The sequence below is a fragment of the Corapipo altera genome, unplaced genomic scaffold, assembly GCF_003945725.1.
Source record: "Corapipo altera isolate COAL_440 unplaced genomic scaffold, ASM394572v1 2b, whole genome shotgun sequence".
Lineage (NCBI taxonomy): Eukaryota > Metazoa > Chordata > Aves > Passeriformes > Pipridae > Corapipo > Corapipo altera.
This window is the reverse complement of record NW_020884874.1, coordinates 36,558,335-36,579,860: the sequence shown is the minus strand read 5'-3', so window position 1 is coordinate 36,579,860 and position 21,526 is coordinate 36,558,335. Positions and strand designations below refer to the sequence as shown.

The following is a 21,526-nucleotide window of genomic DNA, read 5'->3' as shown; positions in this document are numbered from 1 at the left end:
TTATTATTATTATTATTATTATTATTATTATTATTATTATTATTATTTTGAAAAGGATGGTTTACATTTGGTGCTGCCCTGATCTAAAGATGTCTATCTCTTGTGAGCTGGTCCAGCTTCCAGCACATAATTAAATACAATCTAGCTGACAGCAATAGCATTGAATGAAAGCCTGAATCCTGCCATTTGAGTCTCTGCTGAGACCTCAATTGATCGTTCTGGCTAACTTTGCAGTTTTAAATGCTTTGGCAGGTAGCAAGCCACTGACACATCTGACACACACTAATATTCAGTCCTGGCCAACCAGACAACTCACACTAAAGAAAGAAAAGCTCCAGGCTTTAATGATATGGAGAAATGGATGAACTAAAAATGCATCTAAAAAGGAAAGCAGAATTATCTTAATACTCTTCCCATGTATCCTGGGTACATTTTAGGGTACTTATTTTGACTTCAATGCCATTGCTGCAATTTTACACACGTGCGAGAATGCTCTCAAGCATAGATATCTTCAAGGTTTTGGAAGCAGTTCTCACAGTCAGCATATGTTTTCCAGGTTGAATGGAAGCTACGAGGCTCTGAAAGGTGGCAGTACAATAGAAGCCATGGAGGATTTCACAGGAGGTATAGGAGAAATGTATGATGTTAAGGCAGCTCCTGACAATTTCTATGAAATCCTAGAAAAAGCCCTGAAAAGAGGCTCAATGGTGGGCTGCTCTATTGATGTAAGTAAATGGGATCTGTATTTCTCAGTTTAGTTTTGGGGATTTTGTGTTAAAAAACTCTACTTTTTAAAGACTGTTAAAATGAATGAAAAGTAGATGCATATGCACTTAACTCTTCCAATAATAGCTATGAACTGGTATATATGTAATATTAATGTAGTCCTTAGTACAGTTTTTCAAAAGAAAAGAAAAAACTAATAAAAAACTAATATCTTTTCAGTAGGTGATGTCCAGTGTATTTAAGGCAATAATGACAAGCACTTGGTGGGAGTAAATTTTATTTTCTCACTACTTTGGTCACTTAGCATTAAAATTGGCCATAGCTTTTTTGAAGGCTTACTGGTTCCAGAGGTTACAAAATTGGGGGATTTTTCAGCCCTGAATTCTTCAACACTTGTCTTGAGTTCCAAGTCCCCACGACTTTCGGGGATCAGTGTGTTTGTTTGTAAACAGAGTCTGTGTCTTAGGATATTTCAGTTTTATCTCTCCAGTTACTAAAACCTCCAGCTTTCACAGAGAAAAAGTTGCTGGTGGGTAGTACCTACATAGGTTACTTACACTACTCTGCCAGTGTGTCAGACCTGGGGTAAAAGGAGCTGTCTACATGTCTTTGGCTTTCTGGTAAAAAATGCTTGAGCTGCTCAACAGCAAGAGTTTCTGTTCCTTGCTGACTGTGCTCAGCAGGAAAGGCAGTTCAGAAACAAGTGTGTGCCAGGCTTCTCCACCAGAATGAGTAACTGGAGAAAATGGTTTCTGAGCAAAGGCAAATTCCCACCAAGCACAAAATGTTTCATTTCCCTTTTGGATCCTTGTAACAAAGGCAAGGGAAGTGCCCAGGCTGGGGTAGAAGGAGAGAGGCTTTCATTTGCCCTCTGACCCAAAGCCTCATGATTGAAAATATGACCAGGCAGAAGGAGGCCTGTTATGTCAAACCCATTGTCTGCCTGATTGAAAGGACGGCTTTTCCACAAACTTGCTCTTTCACTCAAGACTATACCCTCAACTTTGGGCTTCAGTGTTTTCCGATTTGAATTTCACTCTTTCTCCAAAAGAAGCTTTGCTGCTTGCAAAGACTAGTTAAATATTTATTGGGATAGACAGAGAGTGTGATATTTGTCTGGGTGATGGGACCCTTAACCACCACCACTGTCCATCGTTGTCTTTGTACAAGAATTGAGACCATATCAACACTTGATCTCAGTCTGAGAGCACTTTTTCCTATCCCTTAGCTGGCACAAACTATATTTGAATGGGAGTTAAGGATGAGATCCTGGAAATGTAGATGATGCTGAAACAAAATCATGGGGCAGAGAAGGAATTCCACCCTGGAACCATCTAATTTTTTCTCTGAGTAAACAATGCTTTAAAAAAACCCATATCATTTCCTAAAAGGGCACCATTCCACCATCACTCCATGCACTGAGCAGAAAGGTTTCCTGCTCATAGTACTGGTTAGCCACCTGCTGCTTGAAAAGGACCAGGGGCACCACTTGCGATCTCACTCTGAAGAGAGATTCACATATTTTTCCCATATTTCAGACCAGCAGTGCAGCCGAGTCAGAAGCCCGAACCCCCTTTGGCCTTATAAAGGGCCATGCTTACTCTGTGACTGGCATCGAAGAGGTACGTTCAACAGTGTGGGGGGCAAGGAGAGACCTAGGGAAAAAATAAAGGAGTGTCTCCTCAGGTGACAGGGGAAGTTATGCTGGGGAAGTTACCCAAATTCCCATCCACCTTTCCCTCCCACATATCCTGTGGCAGTCTGCACCTTTTGCCCAGCTGTTAACACCACCTTGCCCAGCCTCTACATGCTGGGGAAGTCCTGCTCCCCAAATACTGACACTTGATATTTTCTCTATTTCCTTCTTCCTCAGGTGAGCTATCGGGGCCGGCAAGTGCAGCTCATAAGGATAAGGAACCCCTGGGGACAGGTCGAGTGGAACGGTCCTTGGAGTGACAAGTGCGTGTGCTGTCCCATACACTCTGGCCTCACGAAGGCCAAATCCCAGCTTCTGCTCCACACATAGTTTTCTGCAGCCTCAGCTATTCCACTGAAAATTAAATCAAGAGTTTGCACATGCATAACAGTATTACTGCCATTCTAACTTGTCTCCCTCAGCGTTTTCAAGGCAGTTCAACACAGGGATACTGGCAAGGTTGTTTAGCCCCAAAAGCCTAGCATTAGCACAAATTATACATTAATACAAGTGAGGTAAGTTAATTTTAATAGACTCCCAATTGTAAGGTAAAATATACGAAGTACTTTCCCCCAAAATGCCAAGGCAGTGGAAAGGTTTATTTTGGAGGCCAAGACAGTAAAATCTTACAAAAATCTCACAGTGCTACAGACAGCATCAGGCCTCAGAGAAAAGGCCAACCTCCTGTTCGCTCCTGAGCTTTATCATCCCTGGCCCCCCCCGACTCTCCTCAGGCTGCAGCAGCCCTGTTGCATTTCTGTAAGCATTATCTCTCTCCTCTCACATATCAGAGAGAGGGGCTGAGAACTTCCCTTGGAATGTGGGGGAAGGGAAAGCATCAAAACTGCCTTTGAGAAAGTTACCTTTTAGGCAGAAAGCCTTTCTAAGTGAAACTCTATCTCCTCGTATCAAAATCTTTCAAAAAAGAGTATTCTATCCTCACATCAATTCTAAAAATTATACATTTGGAGTGATCTTTTTGTTTATTTTTTACAAACCTGCTGCTGTAGTACTTGTAACACAACATCCGTACTTTGTGTCCTACTGCAAATAACCTGAAACTGATATTGTATTACCCCCTCTAAACAGCTTATGAGTCTCTAGTTGCATTTACTGTTTAGGGTTTCTAAACACATCGGGAATAAGCAGAAACCTGTAAGGTTTCTACCTATATATAATAATATGTGACCATTAAATGAGACCCTCTCCACGTGGTACCCACCAAAGTGGTGAAAGGACACAAAAACATAAAACAGGATTAGTCTGAAAACCAATCTGGTTTTACTTCCAAAGTTAAACGAAGTGCAAACAATACAAAATAAAAAAAAAAAGGTAGTAAAAAACGGCACTAAATTCCTCTCCAACGTACGCTTTCCAATATATTTTTAGGTATATGCGTGGCTTAATTTTTGTTTCATTTTCTTCTTCTGAGGTTTGTTTTATTCACACAGATGTAGAGGAGAGGAGCCGTAACCTGTCTGGCCCTTTAATATTCCTGAGACATGCAGTCATCTGTGGGACTACTTTGTATGTCCCTGTCCTTAGCATGACTCAGAAATAAATGAAATATGTCCACAGCAGCTCTGATTCTTTGTTATCGTGAAGAAAAATATGGATAATTGGCATATATAATGACTGCTTAAATCTGAAAAAGACACAGAGGTTATGATCAGGACAAGCATCTGCCAATTTGTGCTGTTTATTGAAAAGGCTGTCTCTGCAGAGTAAAGCTCTGACTCTGCACTTGGGAGGCCTTCTGGAGCTCAAGATGCAGAGGGGCTTGCAGGTCAATACAGGAAACTGTATTAACATTTTGCAGTGGTTGCTGGAATTAAAAACCTCAACACAAGGTGCCTGCTACTCTCTGTTATGTCAGATTGGAAATGTAGTAGGGCACTTCTGGTTTTTTAAAAAAGCTTTATCAGGTTATTTTTTGTTTTGATCTGCCACAGCTGGTGTTGTAGGGGTGTTGGGTGTGGCTTACCAAAATCTTGAGGTTTATGATTAGCCGTATTATATCCAACCTGAACATTTGACAGCAGTCCCAATTCTGAACGCAGGCAATAACTCATGTTAAGACTATTCTGGAGAAGCTTTGGGATCTTTGACCTGGTTCTGCTTCCAGCTACATTAGTTGGGTCTCTGTGACCATGAATGTCAGCAGGATTGGGAAGCCTCTTAAATGCATCTGCATCTGTGTAAGCTGTACAAATAAAATACATTTGGAAGAAGAACAGCCTGGTTCTATGCCCAGACAGTCATTCTGAGCCAGGAAAAACTAATTGCCACATACCTGTAATAAAGCTTGGTTTTGTTTTCTTGCAGCTCTCCAGAGTGGCGTTCAGTCAGCCCGTCAGAGCAGAGACGCCTATCTCAGGCAGCACAGGATGATGGAGAGTTCTGGTAAGCCACAGATTTTTAAAGTGTGTGATTCTAGTCAGAAATCAAGGTGCAAGTGGCCAAAACAAGCAATAAGGAAGAAGTCTCTGTGTGAGGAAATTCTGCCTAAGTTTCTGTCTAAGAGAGGGCAGGTAGAATGCTCACTTGGTTTTCTGTGTGTTTCATGTGTGCCTGTATCTATTTTAATAACAAAAGTCTTCTAAGCTCAGTTTAGTTAATGGCATTAGTATATTTCAAATACTCTGTGTGTCCCATGAATGTAGTACCCTTTAAATCCTTCCTGTGAACAAAGTCAGGCTATAAAGAAGGGAGCATTGTATTGTATTGTATCAACTATGAAATGCCTTCAGGGTTGATGCTAGGCATACACTGGCAGAGAAGGAAGTCCTGAGAAGCAATACTACTAATTGCAGAAAGTAAAAGAACACCAAGATATGTGTGAAATGATGGAAAAATTGAAGAAAAGATGAAATGAAAGCGAAAAAAACCCCACAACATGGTGGAAATTGCTTTAGAAGTGTGAAGTGTTCTTCATGCCAAATTCATGATCTCAGACAGAGCAGATGGCTGACTTGCACACGATCCCCCACTATATCAGCCACACTGTGCGCTACTGACAGTGTGTCTTATCACATCTTCTAGGGCCAGATGCTCATCTCTTTTACACAGAAGTAAATCTAGAGAGGAATGCAGTGCTGCTATTCCAGATTTGTCCTGCAAGTTAAACCAAAGTTCAACTTCAGGCCTGAAAAGTTATTTGAGATAGACAATGTAGCACATTAAGTCCTATACTGTAGCACATAAGAGCTGTCCCAACATTTGATAGCTCTGGAGGGAGGTAGGTAAGGTGGCTGCTCCATTACTGTATTTTTATATAGGATATTTTGAGTTACTTTGTTATTGACATTGCAAATGCAATAGGGCATTTCCGGTCTCTCCAGAAAGCTTTTGTGTTTGTTTGGGTTTGGGGTTTTTTTCATCTGTTTTTGACTTGGCTACAGCTGGAGCTTGTGGGATGAATGAAAAAGAGACAAAGACTTTACATGGAACCCAAGTAACTCCTGGAAGCCTCTCAATACAGAGCATAATTTAAAGCCTGACTCTGTAATGGAGGTAACAGTGTGCAAGTAGGCATCAAATGGACAATGAAATTCATGAAAAAGTCATCTATTCAATGGAGCTAAGCTGAAAGTTAAGTAAATCCTCAGAAGGTAAATAAAAATTTATAAGTTTGAGCTACCCAGACAAGTGCTGGCTTTCATCAACCTGCACCTCAGCCATTCAGATCAGAAACAAAAGCCATTGGGACTGAAATTTCCACTGAAGGGATTAAGTGGACAAAAATCATATGCAAAAGATAAGAAATGCTTCCAAAACCAGTCAGACAAGTGCAATATCAGTTAACCTCTCCACCCCATCCATCAGACTTATTTTTCTTAATGCTTTTTGACTTCTGTGTATTTCTCTAAGGAGTGTTTGCCTCTTTGCCCTCTCTAAGCCACACCTTGATGGTTTCTGCATCAGGCTTCCTATAAAGACTTTGCATAAGCAATAATGTGTCGTATCCCTAAAGACATTAAAATTATCAAATGAGGAAAGCGATGAACATGTATTCCTCTACAGCTGTGCTGCCTTGTTGCATTGACTGAAAACACTCAGATAATATGACACTTATCTTGCATGGGATAAGTCAGTCAAGGCAGGAAACATGGTCTGATAAGACGTTTTGTCCCTTTTTTAGTTTGGATTTGTGAGAACTGAAGAAAATCTTCATACTAACATGCTTAGGGCCTTCTGAGCTCATTAACTAACCCAAAGATATTTTGGCTACATATTGGCAGTTCAGATCAGTCTTGTCCAGGTGCTTCAAACAGATGCGAAGAGGTATCTTGCTGTTGGCTAAGAAATCAGCTTCTCACTCACCCTAGTCCCTTCCCTCCTGAAATCAGAGGGTCGGAGTCTTCTCTTCCTTTCATAAGTACAAACCCAGAACAGCTCTAGAGAAGTCAGAACAGGTGTTTTACCTCTTAGACATCAAATCTAATCTATAGAGTGCAACTCCTTCATCTGCTTTGCAGCACATTTCCAAAGAGCCCAGAATTGCATAGTGTGGCCAGGAAATGGAGCCACTTAGAGACAGATTTTACTGTGCTGCCCCTGCTTTAGTGTACTGAGCAGCAGAGTGATAATTAGCTGTGCCTGAGGCCAGCAATACATGGGAATCACTGACAAGAAAGAGGACAGAGATCAGGATAACAAACCCTGCTGTTTCTTCCCACACCAAAACAAAGTTGTAAAATGGCCCATAGCAGGTGTAAATTAATACCACCACAGACATATATTTCTTGTAAGGAAGAAAAATGAAACTAGCCATGTTTGATGAGCCACACTGGGGGCTAGCTGGGTTGTATCTGCCACTGCTGCATATAAACTCTGCTCTTGGGGGGCTTCTGCTCTCTTGATACTCCGTTGTTGTTAGACACTAGCCACAGGACAAAAAGGATAGTTATAGAAGTTTGTTAATGGGGAGATTTATTTCTGTATGTTATTTCTATAGTCCGTGGAGATACAGGGGTTCTTATTGATAGTGATTCAGAGCAGAGAACACATCTGGATGCCAAACTGCCCTCAGGAAGGTCTAATACCTCCACGCATTTACAAAGGGAAGTTCAGCCTACCAAGGCTACCCTCCGTCTTATAGCTTATGGTCCTCTTGTCCTTATAGTGCAAATCATGCAATCTGCTGTCTCTCAGACAGCTTCACTGCTCTGTTCCTTTTGCTCAGGGCTGTACACCGTGCCCAGTGGTGCCTGGCTCTGGCTGTCCCTTCTCTTGGCTGTTTGCTGAGTCCTGAACCAGGCTCATTGGCCAGCAGGACTGTTGGTATCTTTTTGCCCTTCTACTTTCTAGATAAAATCACATGGCTTATCTGCTTCTTGGCATGCTGGGCTAGTTTCAACCAGCCCAACCTAGCAGCTCAAAACTACCCATATTGTGACATTTGCTTCCTCCTTCCCATGGCCATGTATATGTCTCCACATTGGGTATAAAATATGTGTAGTGTAATCTACATGACACAGTAGCAGACAGCAGTGTCTATGCCACCTTCAAGGGCAGGTTGGAGCCATTTCTAAAGTCCAAACACACTTTATCTGTCATATTTGGTGTATGTTTTTGCTAGGACAACATCCTAGGCACCCACAGAGGAGGGGAGGGTGAAGAGTTTGAACCTAGGAACCTTAGCAGAGACGCAAACGTTACTTTAATTGCAGTGCAGACTGGTAATCATACCGTGGCTTGACTAATCCATCACCATGTGACCCTTGTCGTGCTATCATTGTGGCTGGCATTGAACACAGAGATGACTTGTTTGAAAACTTAGTTCCTGCACATGCTTGATATCCTTTGGTTGGGTATTCAGCTATACAAGTGCAGCCATTGAGGCTAGGATGGTGTTGGTGGAATAACTTGTGCCAGTGTCACACCCATTTCATCGTATACTCAATTGTAACTGAATAAAGTCAACAGAGTTATAGTATAGAAGGAAAAGTGTAAGAGATGCAGACAAAAAGGGCGCTTGTGCTTTACACCACAGTGAGTAAAAGCTAGTTTATGTCCTGCTGTATGCTGGCATATATCCATGGTCACCACAACTACTCTACACGAGCTGATGACCTGGCCCTAGAACTCTGGGGAGTAAATACTTCTGCTGGCATCCTTCACTGAAATGAATGACTGCCTGTTCCTTTCCATGTCTTTCGCTCAGGATGAAGTTTGAAGACTTCAAAGTGCATTTTGATAAAGTTGAGATCTGCAACCTGACTCCAGATGCCCTGGAAGACAACACTGCCCACAAGTGGGAAGTGACCATCCACCAGGGGAGCTGGGTCCGAGGATCCACTGCAGGAGGATGTAGAAATTTTCTAGGTAGGTAGACAGTAGTTTGAAAATGAGAAGCAGGCACGGAAGTCTTTACCCACCCTCAGTTACCTCTCCAGTTACACCATCACCAGAACCATTCCACCTCCTGTGATTGGATGATTTGGATGAACAAACCAAGAATGAGGAAACTCAAACCGTGGGCTTTATGACTGGGTGATTTGAATGAGCAAACCAGCAATGAGCAATGAGGGATAAATATTCATATGGTCTCACTTGAGACTTTGCAGTACAAGAGTTGCTTTCTTTGCTCTCAAGTTCATTGGATCTGATTTACCTCTCACTGACATTTGCAGGAGCAGGACCAGGTCCAAATAAGTCAGTTCAACTGCAGCAGTAAGTGTAAAATGAGAAAAAAAATCCAGCTCAGCCAACACGTTTATGTGGCTCTGAAGCAGTGTCATGGATCTGAACTGTGTTGCTGCAGACTGGCAGCAGCACTGTGGAATCATTGTAGCTATACACTTTTAACAAAATCCCATCTGACAATGTTATTTAAACCATGGTAACTTAAAGCACTGGGCGTAAAATCTTTTTACACCTAGTTCCATGAAGGACTTTGGGATTTGGCTTATTTTCTGCAAAGCTTAGTGGAAAGAAGCTAGTGGAAAAACTAAGTTTGAGTGAAACCTCAGCTTAATTGTCGTTTTTCATCTTTTTTTTGGTCTTTTTTTTGGTCATGGTGGTTTATTATTCTTGAGGCAAAAAACTCTCTGATGTTCTTTACATTGGCAGAGACTTTCTGGACAAATCCACAAATCAAGCTACATTTGACAGAGAAAGATGATGGACAAGATGACTGCACATTCATAGCAGCCCTGATGCAAAAGGGCCGCCGCAAACTCAAGAAGCTTGGCGCTGAAATGCTAACCATTGGCTACTCTATATATGAGGTGCTCTATTGCTTTTACAGTGCAGTAGCCACATTATTGGTATTCAAATCTTTCTCTGGGTTTTTATCCCTTCCAATCATCATGTATTTTTAGGGCCCTTGCTCTTAAAATAATCTTCTCAGTGATGTCAAGCCCCATGGAGGATGGAGTCCTCTCAGAGGAGGATTTGGGAGTCTGTATGGGGCCATGGGTTCCCAAGATAGACTCCTCAGGCCCACGATTCTGTTATTCCCTGCCTGGCTCACAGAGAGGGGATGTTGCTTCTTCTGAGCCTCTTGGGGCACATCACACACAAGGATGCCTGTCACTGAGTGAGACTGAGATTGGCAAGTCTGTTATTACTGCTCTGTGACACCCTGTCTGGGATGGTGACATTTAACGGCAGGGAATGTATAAGTAGAAAGACAATGTCCCAAAGTCATCTGAGACTGCCTTCTGTGTGGGAAAGCACACTGGTAATAGATCCTTGCTGTAAGGTGGGAGCTACATTGCTGTGAGCACCTGGGTGAAAGGATGAGAGTCAGGATCACAGTAGGGGGTGAGTGTCAGGCAGGGTTTGCCTTCGTGATTAGGAAAGGGGCAAGTATAGCCTCCAGCACACCCTGACCAGTGCAGCATTGCCTGTTGTCTCCTCCTAGAGCCCCGGCAGAGATGGACACCTGGGCAAAGACTTCTTCAGGTACCACCCCTCCAAGGCCAGGAGCAAAACCTACATTAATTTAAGGGAAGTATCCAACCGATTCAAGCTGCCACCAGGTGACTACATTCTTATTCCGACCACGTTTGAACCTCACCAGGAGGCAGATTTCTGCCTGAGGATTTTCTCTGAAAAGAAGGCCATCACTGAGTAAGTCAGCAACAAGCCCTGGGCCCTCCAGTGCTCCCTTGCACATGGGATTGGTGGCTGCTGGGGAGAGTCTGGCTGCTGGGCACCCAGCCCTACAGCAGAGACCTGGCATGACAGATCCTGATGGTTTGGGGGTTTTCCACATTTGCCCATTTTTCCTAAACCTGACTTTTTTTTTGAGAGGAGTTTAGGAGGTAGGGAAATAGGGTGTGTCATGGTGAATCTGCTGTAAGCTTGACAAGGAAGCATTGCTAACTGCCTGATACTGTTTGGGAATCTGTGTATGCAGCAGTGTTTGCTTCCTCTTTGTTTCCTCCCAGAGTTTGTCCGAAGGACAATTTTATATTAAGAGGGAAAAGTGTGTTCACAATGAATAAGGAATGTTTTTAATTCTTTAGCACCCTTCCTAAATCTTCGTTCGCGAAGCCTAGCCATGATGATGATGAATTCTTTAGCAGACAACATGCACAGCTGTGCTCTCTCGGAGTTGTGCTTAAAGTCTGTTTCAGGGGTTTATACTAAAATTTAAACAGTGCAAAAGTCTGATTGTCTGATGAATTTTATCTGAACTGAACCTGTTCAGTAAAAGAAACCGTTTTATCATTTACCTCTGGAAAATGTAATAAGCAAGCTTCCACCCCAAGGAGATATTGAATGTCTTCATATACCGAATAAGGTTTTGTTTTCTCCAGGGATCTAGATGAAAATGTTGCCATTGATCTCCCTGAGGTAAGTCTACAGACTGAAAATAGCAAGAGAATAGCTCAGCAGAAGCCCGCATACATTGCTTTTACTGTCTTTGGTTAAAACACGTTCATTTCACAGGAATGTTACACAATTGCCAGCTTCGTGTATGTCACTGAAGTATTCAGCTCTGCTGAATATGGTAAAAGAGCTGTAACAATCACAGTCATAATCATTAGCCTTCTGCACCCACTTCAAGGCGGTCGTGTCAACCAGCATTAGAGGTGGGTGTCAGCCACCATGTGTGCAGTGAAAGCACACTCATTAGCACTGGAACTACATTCCTTTTGTATACAAATAACTTTATTTTACTTCTCAGTATCTTCAGGGCTTGAGAGGGAATGCTTACACATGAACGTGCCTACTGAAATGAATAAATTCTTTTTGGTTTTGAATGGCTTGGTCTGCCTGCTGAGCACTAATTGCAGCTGAGTCTGAGTCAGCTCCTGTTTAAGAGTATCCCTGCAAATAAACCATTAGTTGTGGTGTGCCTTTCCGTGGAAACAAGCTAAGCCAAGATCTCGTTTGTCCCTCTTAAGTAAAACTCTCCTCCAGGGACCAGCTAAACAAGTGCATCTTCATTTCTGGGATCTCAGGGCCGTGTTCAGTAGCAAAATAAATCTGTTCACCTGCACCAGTGTCATTAAGGAACTGCATCCTAACTTGAGCATAAGGAAGTGGGGAACATACATACAGTCATAAAATGTGTGAGCATCCAAGCAGTGTCACCAGAGCGTTCTAGAGTGCACTAAATAGCACCCATGTTGCATCTTCTATGGGTAGAGAAAACAAAGCTCGATTCTTTGCCTCCTGTGCTGTGCTGTTACCTTGTTTTTCCTCTCTCTGTCCACATGGTCACCCCAACCATAGCAGTGGCTGTACACTATTCCACCTCTGTGTTCATTGGTGTGGACTGAAGCTTGGACTCTATGCTCTCACAACTGCACTCAGCTGGCAGCCAGCTGAAAGTGTTTCTAAGCTCAGGATGGTGCTGGGTTAATATGCTGAAGTGCAGCCTCTTCTGGCTGGTGCTCTCAAGAAGAGTGAGAGGTTCCAGGATGATGCCACTGGAGAGAACTCAGTAGAGCTGTGGTTGTTGGAGGACCAGGGAAACAGAATGGTGCAGGATTGGGATGAGAGGAGAGGTGTTTTCCAGGATGGGTGCTCTTGTTTTTGATATGGCTGAGACAATGGCACACTACACACTCACCCAGGTGAAGGAAACGAGGAGGTGAGACTCCTCTTGGGCAGCTAGATGACTGGGAGGCCTCAGACCTAGAGTCGTTCAGGAGCATATGTACCCTTATTTTAAGATGTACTCTGGTCCAGTGCACAGAGGGGCTACGTGCAGGAGAAATCTCATGTTTTACAATTCTCGTAGTAACCTGCGTGGTTGGTGTTTCAGCCTCTGCACCCAACACCAAGCCTGGAAGAAACTGAAGAAGAAAAGCAGTTCCGAGCACTGTTTGAGCAAATTTCAGGAAAGGTGAGTGCACAACCCTTGCGGGTCAGAACAAGATGTAGAAAGAGGGGAAACTTCTGCTCCCACATAGTGGCAGGTGAAACAAAACTGATGTTTTTTGGGAGTAGTATGTTTAGTTGTAGTGTGTTGTTTGGGCAGCAGATGTCATCATGTCTTAGGTCTAGGTGGAGAAGGGTGCAGTCCCTGGTGAGCAAGCAGGATGACCAAATCTAGAACTCAAAGTCTGAGGGAGCCTACCTGTTTTAATGTTCTCCTGCAGTTGATTTTTCTTTGAATCAGCAGATCTCCTGCAGACAGACTTATGCACAGCAGCACTCCCTGTATTTTGCCAATTCTTCAGTTTTTAGCCTTTTCTGGGTTTTGTATGGTTTTCTTTTCCTGAGTTACGATGAAGTACAGATGGGTGATGTTTGTGTTTTCTGAGGTTTTTGGTATGTTTGATTACAGAAACATTCAAGTAACAGATGCTTCACTTTATTCTTAATTTTTTATTTTTTTATGTTAGGACATGGAGATATCTGCAGAAGAACTTGAATATGTTTTGAATGCTGTACTAAAGAAAAGTAAGTGCTGATAACTTCTAAGTTAGGAGCTGTACAGAACTTTATAAAAGCTATAATTAAATTAATTTACAAATAGAAAAATAAAGGCTGTGCTACAACCCCTGCCTGATGTCCTCCAGCCAGCCAGGGCAGAGCCAGGAAAAATCTGGTCCATGATCTAACCACAAGTGTGCCTTGCCTCCAGCAAGATCCATGTCAGCTCTGTTGCACTACTGCTCTGCTGGGAAGAGACAGGCACTGACTGGGCTGCAACTTTTAAGACCTTGATGTAGTTCATGACCCTGCTACAGGCCCTTTGTAGAATGGGAAATCTGTTACTCTCTAAACCTTAACTCCTGATTTGGACAGGATGATATTTCCTGTCATGTCTTCTGTCTGGGCTATGACTTCTCTGTAGTGAGAGCTGTCTTCATCTTCCAGTGCACAGGTCCTCCTACAATGAGGACTGATAGTCAGCTATTGAACAGCTCATGAATCCTGTTTTCTACTTTCAGTTCATAAAAGACATCTTTGCCCAATGACTTCTTTTCCTATTATTGTTCTTTTTCAGCAAAGAACATCAAATTCAAGAACTTAAGTCTCATTTCATGCCGAAATATCATTTCTCTTATGGATGTATCCTTTCAAATAAGTGCTTGTGAGGCTAAATGAATACTGAATATAGTTGTCCATAGCATTACCTGTCATGGGTATCAGAGATGAATTTGGTAATGTCGTGGCAGAACATTACCCAAAGAAAAAAATATGTGAAAGTTATATCTTGATTTTTATTTTAGAAATGTGCAGTTAGCAAATTCAAGACAGACTGTTTTCTACTGCAGACTTAGGTGCAGATGCTTTAATGCTGAGCACCTTTAGAAGTAGATCTCAAGTTACTTCTGTATAGAACAGTGCACTTTTTCAAGCTGTGGTTTATCTGAAAAATGCCTAGAAGACATAATTCAAGTCTGTTGTCTGGAGAATTAAATTACCAGACAGAGTTGTGCATATAAGTTATGGGTCAGAAATTAAGGTTCAGCAGAGTGTTCAGAATTGCTGATATCAAAGCTGTGGCTTTTTTGACGAGTCTGAAAACTGGAAAATCTGGTCTTTCAGCTAGATTCTGGGACTCCAGGAAACAGACATGTGGGCGAGAGTTATCTGTCCAAATTTAGGCATTTGTGGTGTAGGTGTCTACATCTAAGCTAGCTTTCTAGTCTTCCTTTGTAGATAGCGAAAAGGATGGTGTAATTAATTGTTCTGGGTGTACCTAACTGAGGGATCCTAAATGACTAATCAGACATTAGATGAGATAAATCACAGCCCTGGTACTTCCCCACTAGATTCGTCCTTTGCAATGTTCTGGTGCCTGTTGAGTTTGCTTAATATGGCTTCTCCTCAGGTAGAGCTATTTTTGCAGTACGCTTTCCCAATAAACAATTTCGTTACATGTGAGACAAAACAGATATAGTCCTAACAAAGCAAGTATCTAACATTTGGTTTAGGTCTTACTTGTTCAGCTGAGATGTTCTTATCTTTTGATTTTGTTGCTCCAGTCCATGACAGAGGTAACATCCTCTCAAACATTTCTAATAGAAAATCAAAACAGACAAAACTTTATCCTGTCTGTAATATTAAAATTCAGTGCAGACCAGTCACCCTGCACATGCAGTGAGAAATGGGGGACCAGTCCTAAATTTCCTCCCTTAAAAACCAAGCCTCAGTAGGGAGCTGGTCCATGTTCACATCTCATCCTTACATGGTATTGGCACAGAGCCAGGGTCTGCACTTGACCCAGGAGCATGGCAGGAGTCCTAGGTTTAGTATTTAGGATATAACTAAATAGTTTCCATGATTTGCAATGCTTCCAAGCAAATTTCTGCATAGTTTTGAACAAATGGGGAGGTATCTCTTCCTCTGCTTTGGAAGCACAAGGAACGCAGACACAACCACCCCATTCTGGACATGCTATTTGGAGCACAAGGACAAATGCAAACCCAAGTCAATGCTGGCAGAGTCTCTTTTGTGTCACATGCTACTGAATTCCTTGGCAACAGTCACCATGTTGCAGTGAGGAGCAGGGACAGAGTTTTACATGACTCCAAGAAGAAAAGCCTGGCTGGGTAAAAAGACAGAGTCTTTGCAGAAGTGATAATGTTCTTGGGATCTGTGGGTGCCCTCAATAATGTCACTGGTGTAGATGCCTAAATAACAGCAGGCATTAACTAGACGCCACTTGACATGTTTTGACTTTTGTGAATGCTTGCTGAGCTAGTGTGCATCTGAGCGAGGGCTTTGTCCTGGCAAGATGGAAGAGGGAGGTGGAATGGGACCATTCATTATTTAGCATTTCAGAGTAGGTGCCCCGTCCTGCAAGTGAACTATGCATGGGGGACATCAGTAACTCAGTAAAATAAGTCACTCACACTTCAGGGAGGGGAAAGGCCAGCCAGATCTAATCACTATCTCTCAGAACTGCTATACAGACATTTCAGGTCATAAGGACTAGATCTCACCAACCTTACCCCGCCACTCCCATTAATTTTTGGTTGAGGCATTGTAACAGAGTCTGGTTTCTAGATAAAAATACTGAATAGCACACTGGTTGACTAACTCCTTTGGGTACAGTTGCAATTTGTTTTAATCAGGTAATTTAATTCTCTGAATCATTTATATCCCATTTACATCCAAAGCTGTTCTTGCCTTAGAACAATCTGTCTTTCTTCCTCCTATGAAGTCTGAATTGCTCAGCTGTGTTTTTATATCACATAATGTTCCTCAAGTGTCACAGCCACAGCCATGACTGAAGCTGCTGGAGCTGTACCTCATGAGAAATCACAATACTAATTTCAGCAGCACCATAGGCTTTCCAGTCAACTTTACATTTTCTGCTTGAAGGAACAATGTTGATAAGTTCAGACAGAATTTGGGCCTTCATATAACAAGTCCTTTTCCTTAGTTCAGATTACCAGACCAGTGGCAATGGGAAACTGGAATTCAGTGAGTTTAAAGTTTTCTGGGAAAAAATGAAGAAATGGATAGTAGGTGACATTATTAATTGTATTTGTTTCTTCATTTCATGAGTTACTTCCTGCATAGTTTATTATGTATGTGCAGACAAAAATGGAGACAAGAGTGTTTACAAGCCACGAATTTTAACACAAAACAAATGTTTTAAAAGCGTAGGGGCTTGTTTTGGATAGTCAAAGACATTCTTAGCTTTCCCTGATGCTAAACCATAATGGTTTTCTGGAAATAACACAGATTTTTGTAAGTAAATCAACTATGTTTGGGATAAAGAATGCAATGGGCGCTAATAAGCAAGCCAATCAAAATGAAACTTAAGGAGTTTCCATTACTGCTGTTGTACAGAAGAAGAAAGTGATGATTCATGACTAGTGGAAACAGTGATTTCCTAAGTCACTGCATTTTCATTACTGATCTCTCAGGAGTCAACTGTACCAAAGTCTGGGAAAGTATTAATTCTAATTTTAAGCACATTTTCACTGTATATGGCAGTAATCAGGCAGTATGTAGAATCAGGCCACAGACTGAATATTCAAATACAGACATCATAATTATTTCCTTATGGCCATTAATAGGTTTTTCTGAATTTGTGCTTCACCAAAGCATTCAAAATATGCAGTTCTTTGTTTCTTGTCTAGCCCATCAGAGAAGGCAAACACTTTTTCTGGGTACTAACGCCACATGTCTTTTAACAAAGGGCATATTGTTTTTTAACAAGGGGGCTTGAGAAATCCTTGGGTCCTGTAGGAAGATTTGCAAGTATATTTGCTGGAAAATTTTAGGCTGAATGTGACAACATCTTTAAATAACTCATATTCCAAAGGAGAGTCATATTTGTTGTCTCATTGAAAGGATGTAATTTAACTCCAGCTTAAAAATTCTTTAAAATTTAGATAAAAATTCAAACTGTTTGACTAGTTTTCTTGGTAGTACCATGAATGTGGCTACTGAGATCTTTTATACCTAGAAGTAAATGAGTAAGGGACAATCTTAGCTTCATGTTAAACAATTTGTCTCCAGTGTTCAGAATTATGGAGAAAAACTTAAAAGGAGATTAAGAGAATTTGTCAGTTTACAGTTAAAAGACAAAGAAAAATACATTCTTTCCAGATAACATCACCCTTTTTTAAATAATGAAATTTTTAATGAAGAGCAACTCATAATTTCTTAACTTTTGGATTTGTCAGAACTTGTTTAAGTCACAATGACCTATTCATATGACAAAGAGAATTGAGACTGAGATTTGCTCCTCAATTATAAAATCAGACTGGATGTAGACCTAGGTCTTGTCAGCTTTCTTAAATGCTTATACTATGCAGTTAGAGAGAAACACCTTGCCTTTCCATACCATATCTCTGTGCTCCCTTTCATATTCCAATACTGAGCTTCCCATGTGCTCCTTTCATAACAGAGTATCTTTCTTCAATTTGACTTCGATAAATCTGGCTCCATGTCCTCTTACGAGCTTCGTGGTGCTCTTAAAGCTGCAGGTGAGACAAGCACTGCATTTTATCTGGCAGATCAGCTGTGGGTAAAGGGAACAGAATTCAATTACAAGGCCAAGTGCTCCTGAACACAGGGGAGGTTTAGACTCCAGAGAGGACCTGGGCACATTGAGCAGACTAATCTTAGCCCAGGTATCCCCAATCCTGCAGGGCAGTCAGTCAGGGAAATCTTGAGCTCTACTAAACTCAACATGTGCAGGGTTATACTCTGAAACAAACCACTTCTCAGTCCATTTGCACTCAAGAGTTGAAGGAATAGTGAGTAAGATGCTTGTTATGAAGAGCACTCACTGAATTAGTATTTCATCCCAAATTATTTTTATTAAAGCACATAGTTTTGCAGAAATCCCTCCAAATTTCAAGAAGGCAGAATGGTCTCATACATCACAACAGGAATGGACTAGAAACTGCACTGACTGCAAAATTTCTTGTTCAGAGTTTATTACTCATTGCAAGCTTAAAGACTTTTGTGGTCAGATTGTTTTCCGGAGGAATGTGTGCCACAGAGTATCCTCCCACTAACTGGTTTTCAAGATTAGTTAACAGAGATCTGTTGATTCCCCCCGGCCTACAAGATTGCTCACTTTTTCTCTGTGCGTGTGTCTTTGGGAAGGGTACCAACTCAACAACTACCTGCTGCAACTCATTGTCCTCCGATACTCAGATGAACAGTTCCAGATTGAATTTGATGATTTTCTGAACTGCTTAATTCGCCTAGAGAATGCAAGTCGTGAGTATCTTCTTCCTCTGGAATTTCTTCCCCTTTGAAAGAAAAAAAGTTCCACTTTCAGCTGTTGTTGAGTGTGTTGCAAAATATCCAAAATGAAGTGTGTACAAGACTAACAGAAAGGAGCTCTGTTTAGCATTTGCTTTTAGGATGGCTTTTCTCCTGTAAAGTGAAAATGTTCTGCTGCTAATGAAAAATTTCCCCATGTGAATAGAGCTTGCTTCACAAACTCTACAGTAATGTAGAAGGCATGTGAAGAATGCTGGCAAAGTCCATGTTATAGCCCTTCTTGTGGCTCACTCGGGAGCTTAATTTGGGATCACAGAAGTTCAAGGTTCAAGTATTTCTTGTGCCTCATGTAAAGAGACAATTGGCATGCATTTGGGCAAGTATCTCCTGTACCTTTTAGATAACTTGTCCACTTTTGGCTGCAGATATGTTTCCCTGTACATCAAGGCACCCTAGGTCTCAGTTCATTTGTGCACAGGTCACTCTCGTTCCGGAGCAGCAGTAGTAGAGATAGGTAAAATGGCTGGATATATGCTGAAGTGATCATTATTGCAGCTCCAAATTCAAATAAAACACAACTCACTCTGAAAAGCAAAGGTCAACTTTCTTGACTGATTCTTTTTTGTTTTGTTCTTCTCTTTACATTCTGGTTCAATCTGTAGCAATAGAAGTATTAAGATACTGAGAGATAAAAATTAAATAAGATATATAAAGAAATGCAAATTGCTTCATTTGGGAGAATCATCTAAATCTGACTGTTTAGCACAATCAGGACACCTCTTCCAGAAAAGTCCTGAGGTGAGACTTGCACAAAGGCCTTAAGTAAGCAAGACATTTCCTCTTGCAAGGACTTGCTTTGTCAGAGCAGCTACCAGCACCACGCAATCCTAAGCAAGCCGCCTTTGCGCCAGGCCTTTCCTCTCCTTGGCATGGCCACTTGTCATTGTGGGATGGAGAGCTTGTGTATGAATATGAATGAGGTGTATTTATAGCACTGGTGTCCTGTTTTTCATTTCAGGAGTATTCCAAGCACTGAGTGTGAAAAACACGGAGTTCATTAACCTGAATATAGGCGAGGTATGAGCACAGATTCATAAACACTGACAAAATGATGGGGTTTCTATAGAGCTTTGTCCTCTTGTAAGAACTGGAGTATTTCTGCGTGACACTTCAGGTGACATCTATGTCTGTGGGAGTGCAGAGGGTATCAGCCATAGGTTTCAGCAGGGCTAAAATTTTACAGCCTACACACTGATTACATCTCCTCCTTGCTATTTCCTTCCTTCCTTGCCCTGTGGCATATTGACAGCTTCCCATGTCCCTTTCTAGATTCTCTGCATTTTTTACTTCCTTAGCTGCCAGGTTTCAGTGGGGGAATGGGGAAGGAGCAAAAGGGGAAGGGGGGTCTTTCACTCTCCCTGAATCCCCTAGGACTTCAGATCAGCCTGTCCTGTGCATATCCATCATCTGCTTCTTATACTGCTCAGCACAGGTTTTTTTATTTCCTTGTGCTCTCTTTGTCTCCCTGTTGTGTATGACCCATCTCTCATTTTACTAACTCAAAGCTTCCTGGGGTGAGGCACAATAAATTTCCAGGCAAAAGAAATGTGGGAGCCTGTGTGGACTGCTGGAATGCAAACAAAATCACTGCTGTTACCAGCATCTAGTATTTGGAGAGCTCTGCCTTCTTCCTTCCAAACACAAAAGTAAATGCTGGCTGAGGTGTCTCTTTTTGGCTGCGTGGGGTCAATTCAGAGAAAGGCACTGCTTTTGAATGTCTCTAATTTGGTGAAAGAGATGGGAAGGGAGAAGGGCCTGAAATCATTTATTGTACAATTGATCTTTCTTCTGATACTAGTTTATCAATCTGGCAATGAACATCTGAAGAAGTCTGACTTGGATGCCGGGAGTTTCTTGCAACATTGCTGCTCAGACTTCTACCCCAACAGCTGAGGTCCCCATTACATGCAAACTTTACCGAGATTTCATGCAGAGGAACATGCATGCTGCCCACCCTTTCTGATCTCCAGCCCTGTTGATGGGTTCAACAGTCAGATCACGTTTTTGTTTTTGGTAAAGCCTGATACTGGATTTGTCACTGGATAGGGCACACATGCTTCTCAAGCTGACTGAAACTGATGTTCCTGAGTGACCACAGTTTTTATAAAATAGGACTGTATTCAGTTTCAGCACAGCACAGACTACAGTGATTAAAAGTCTTTATTGCTGCTTGGCTACATTTTGCTGTAAGGTTCTTTTGAAAATAAAAGCTGCACAAAACTTTGTTCAGTTTGGAATTTATTTCCAGGCATACTGTGTGGCTGCATAATGAGTACCCTGTTGTAGCCATATGAATTTCAGTCTGGTGAACTGTGTATAAAGGAAGATTAGGGAATGTATGGGTGAAAACTCACCTTTGAGTAGCTTTGACAAAAGTCCCTGGTCCACACTTCCTTAGAAGAATGCTGGAGCTAAGATTTGACATTCATCACAGATTTAATTTAGGGAAAAGTTGTTGCATCTCACCTTTCCTTAGTCCTTCCTCTGCTAACAACAAAGTTTCTCTGCTTCACACTTTGCTCTGTGGCCAGAGCATGTCCCATAGGCCAGTCTCTGCAGAGTTGCACGCACATCGTCTTCATCTTCAGAGAAACACATGGCTCTGAGAGAGTGAGCTCTTGCATGGGACTATTTTCCTCCAAGCAGTCTGAGACTATGTCCCTCATCAATCACGCTCCAGAAGAGCAACTATAATCATTTTAGATTAATTAAATGTACCTGTTGGTAAGGTCCTGATCTCTGCAGCTATTGCTATTTTGCGTCTGTGACTTAAGCAGTGTCATTCATGTGATGTGGGTAGCCAGTACTGACTTAAAACATAACAGTAAGAGCAACAAGGAACTCAAGAGGTCTTCGTAGGATTTGTTTCCATGATTATCTTCGTAACTTATGTCTATTTTATAATGAATCAACTGTTTGGATTTGTTT

General features: G+C 41.8%; 1 protein-coding gene across 1 annotated transcript in view; it reads left to right on the top strand.

The window, feature by feature from the left end:
• The window catches only part of CAPN9 (calpain 9), a 27,288-nt gene extending 6,554 nt beyond the window's left edge, over window positions 1-20,734 (top strand). Inside the window, exons 6-21 of the mRNA XM_027633513.1 lie at window positions 557-725; window positions 2,265-2,348; window positions 2,600-2,685; window positions 4,748-4,825; window positions 8,589-8,749; window positions 9,497-9,654; window positions 10,293-10,501; window positions 11,194-11,230; window positions 12,651-12,731; window positions 13,234-13,291; window positions 13,842-13,906; window positions 16,243-16,311; window positions 17,709-17,787; window positions 18,416-18,532; window positions 19,557-19,615; window positions 20,397-20,734. Of these exons, the coding sequence (XP_027489314.1) occupies window positions 557-725; window positions 2,265-2,348; window positions 2,600-2,685; window positions 4,748-4,825; window positions 8,589-8,749; window positions 9,497-9,654; window positions 10,293-10,501; window positions 11,194-11,230; window positions 12,651-12,731; window positions 13,234-13,291; window positions 13,842-13,906; window positions 16,243-16,311; window positions 17,709-17,787; window positions 18,416-18,532; window positions 19,557-19,615; window positions 20,397-20,423 (1,537 nt within the window). The 3' untranslated portion in view covers window positions 20,424-20,734. The remainder of the gene's footprint in view (window positions 1-556; window positions 726-2,264; window positions 2,349-2,599; window positions 2,686-4,747; window positions 4,826-8,588; window positions 8,750-9,496; window positions 9,655-10,292; window positions 10,502-11,193; window positions 11,231-12,650; window positions 12,732-13,233; window positions 13,292-13,841; window positions 13,907-16,242; window positions 16,312-17,708; window positions 17,788-18,415; window positions 18,533-19,556; window positions 19,616-20,396) is intronic.
• Window positions 20,735-21,526: the final 792 nt, after the last annotated feature.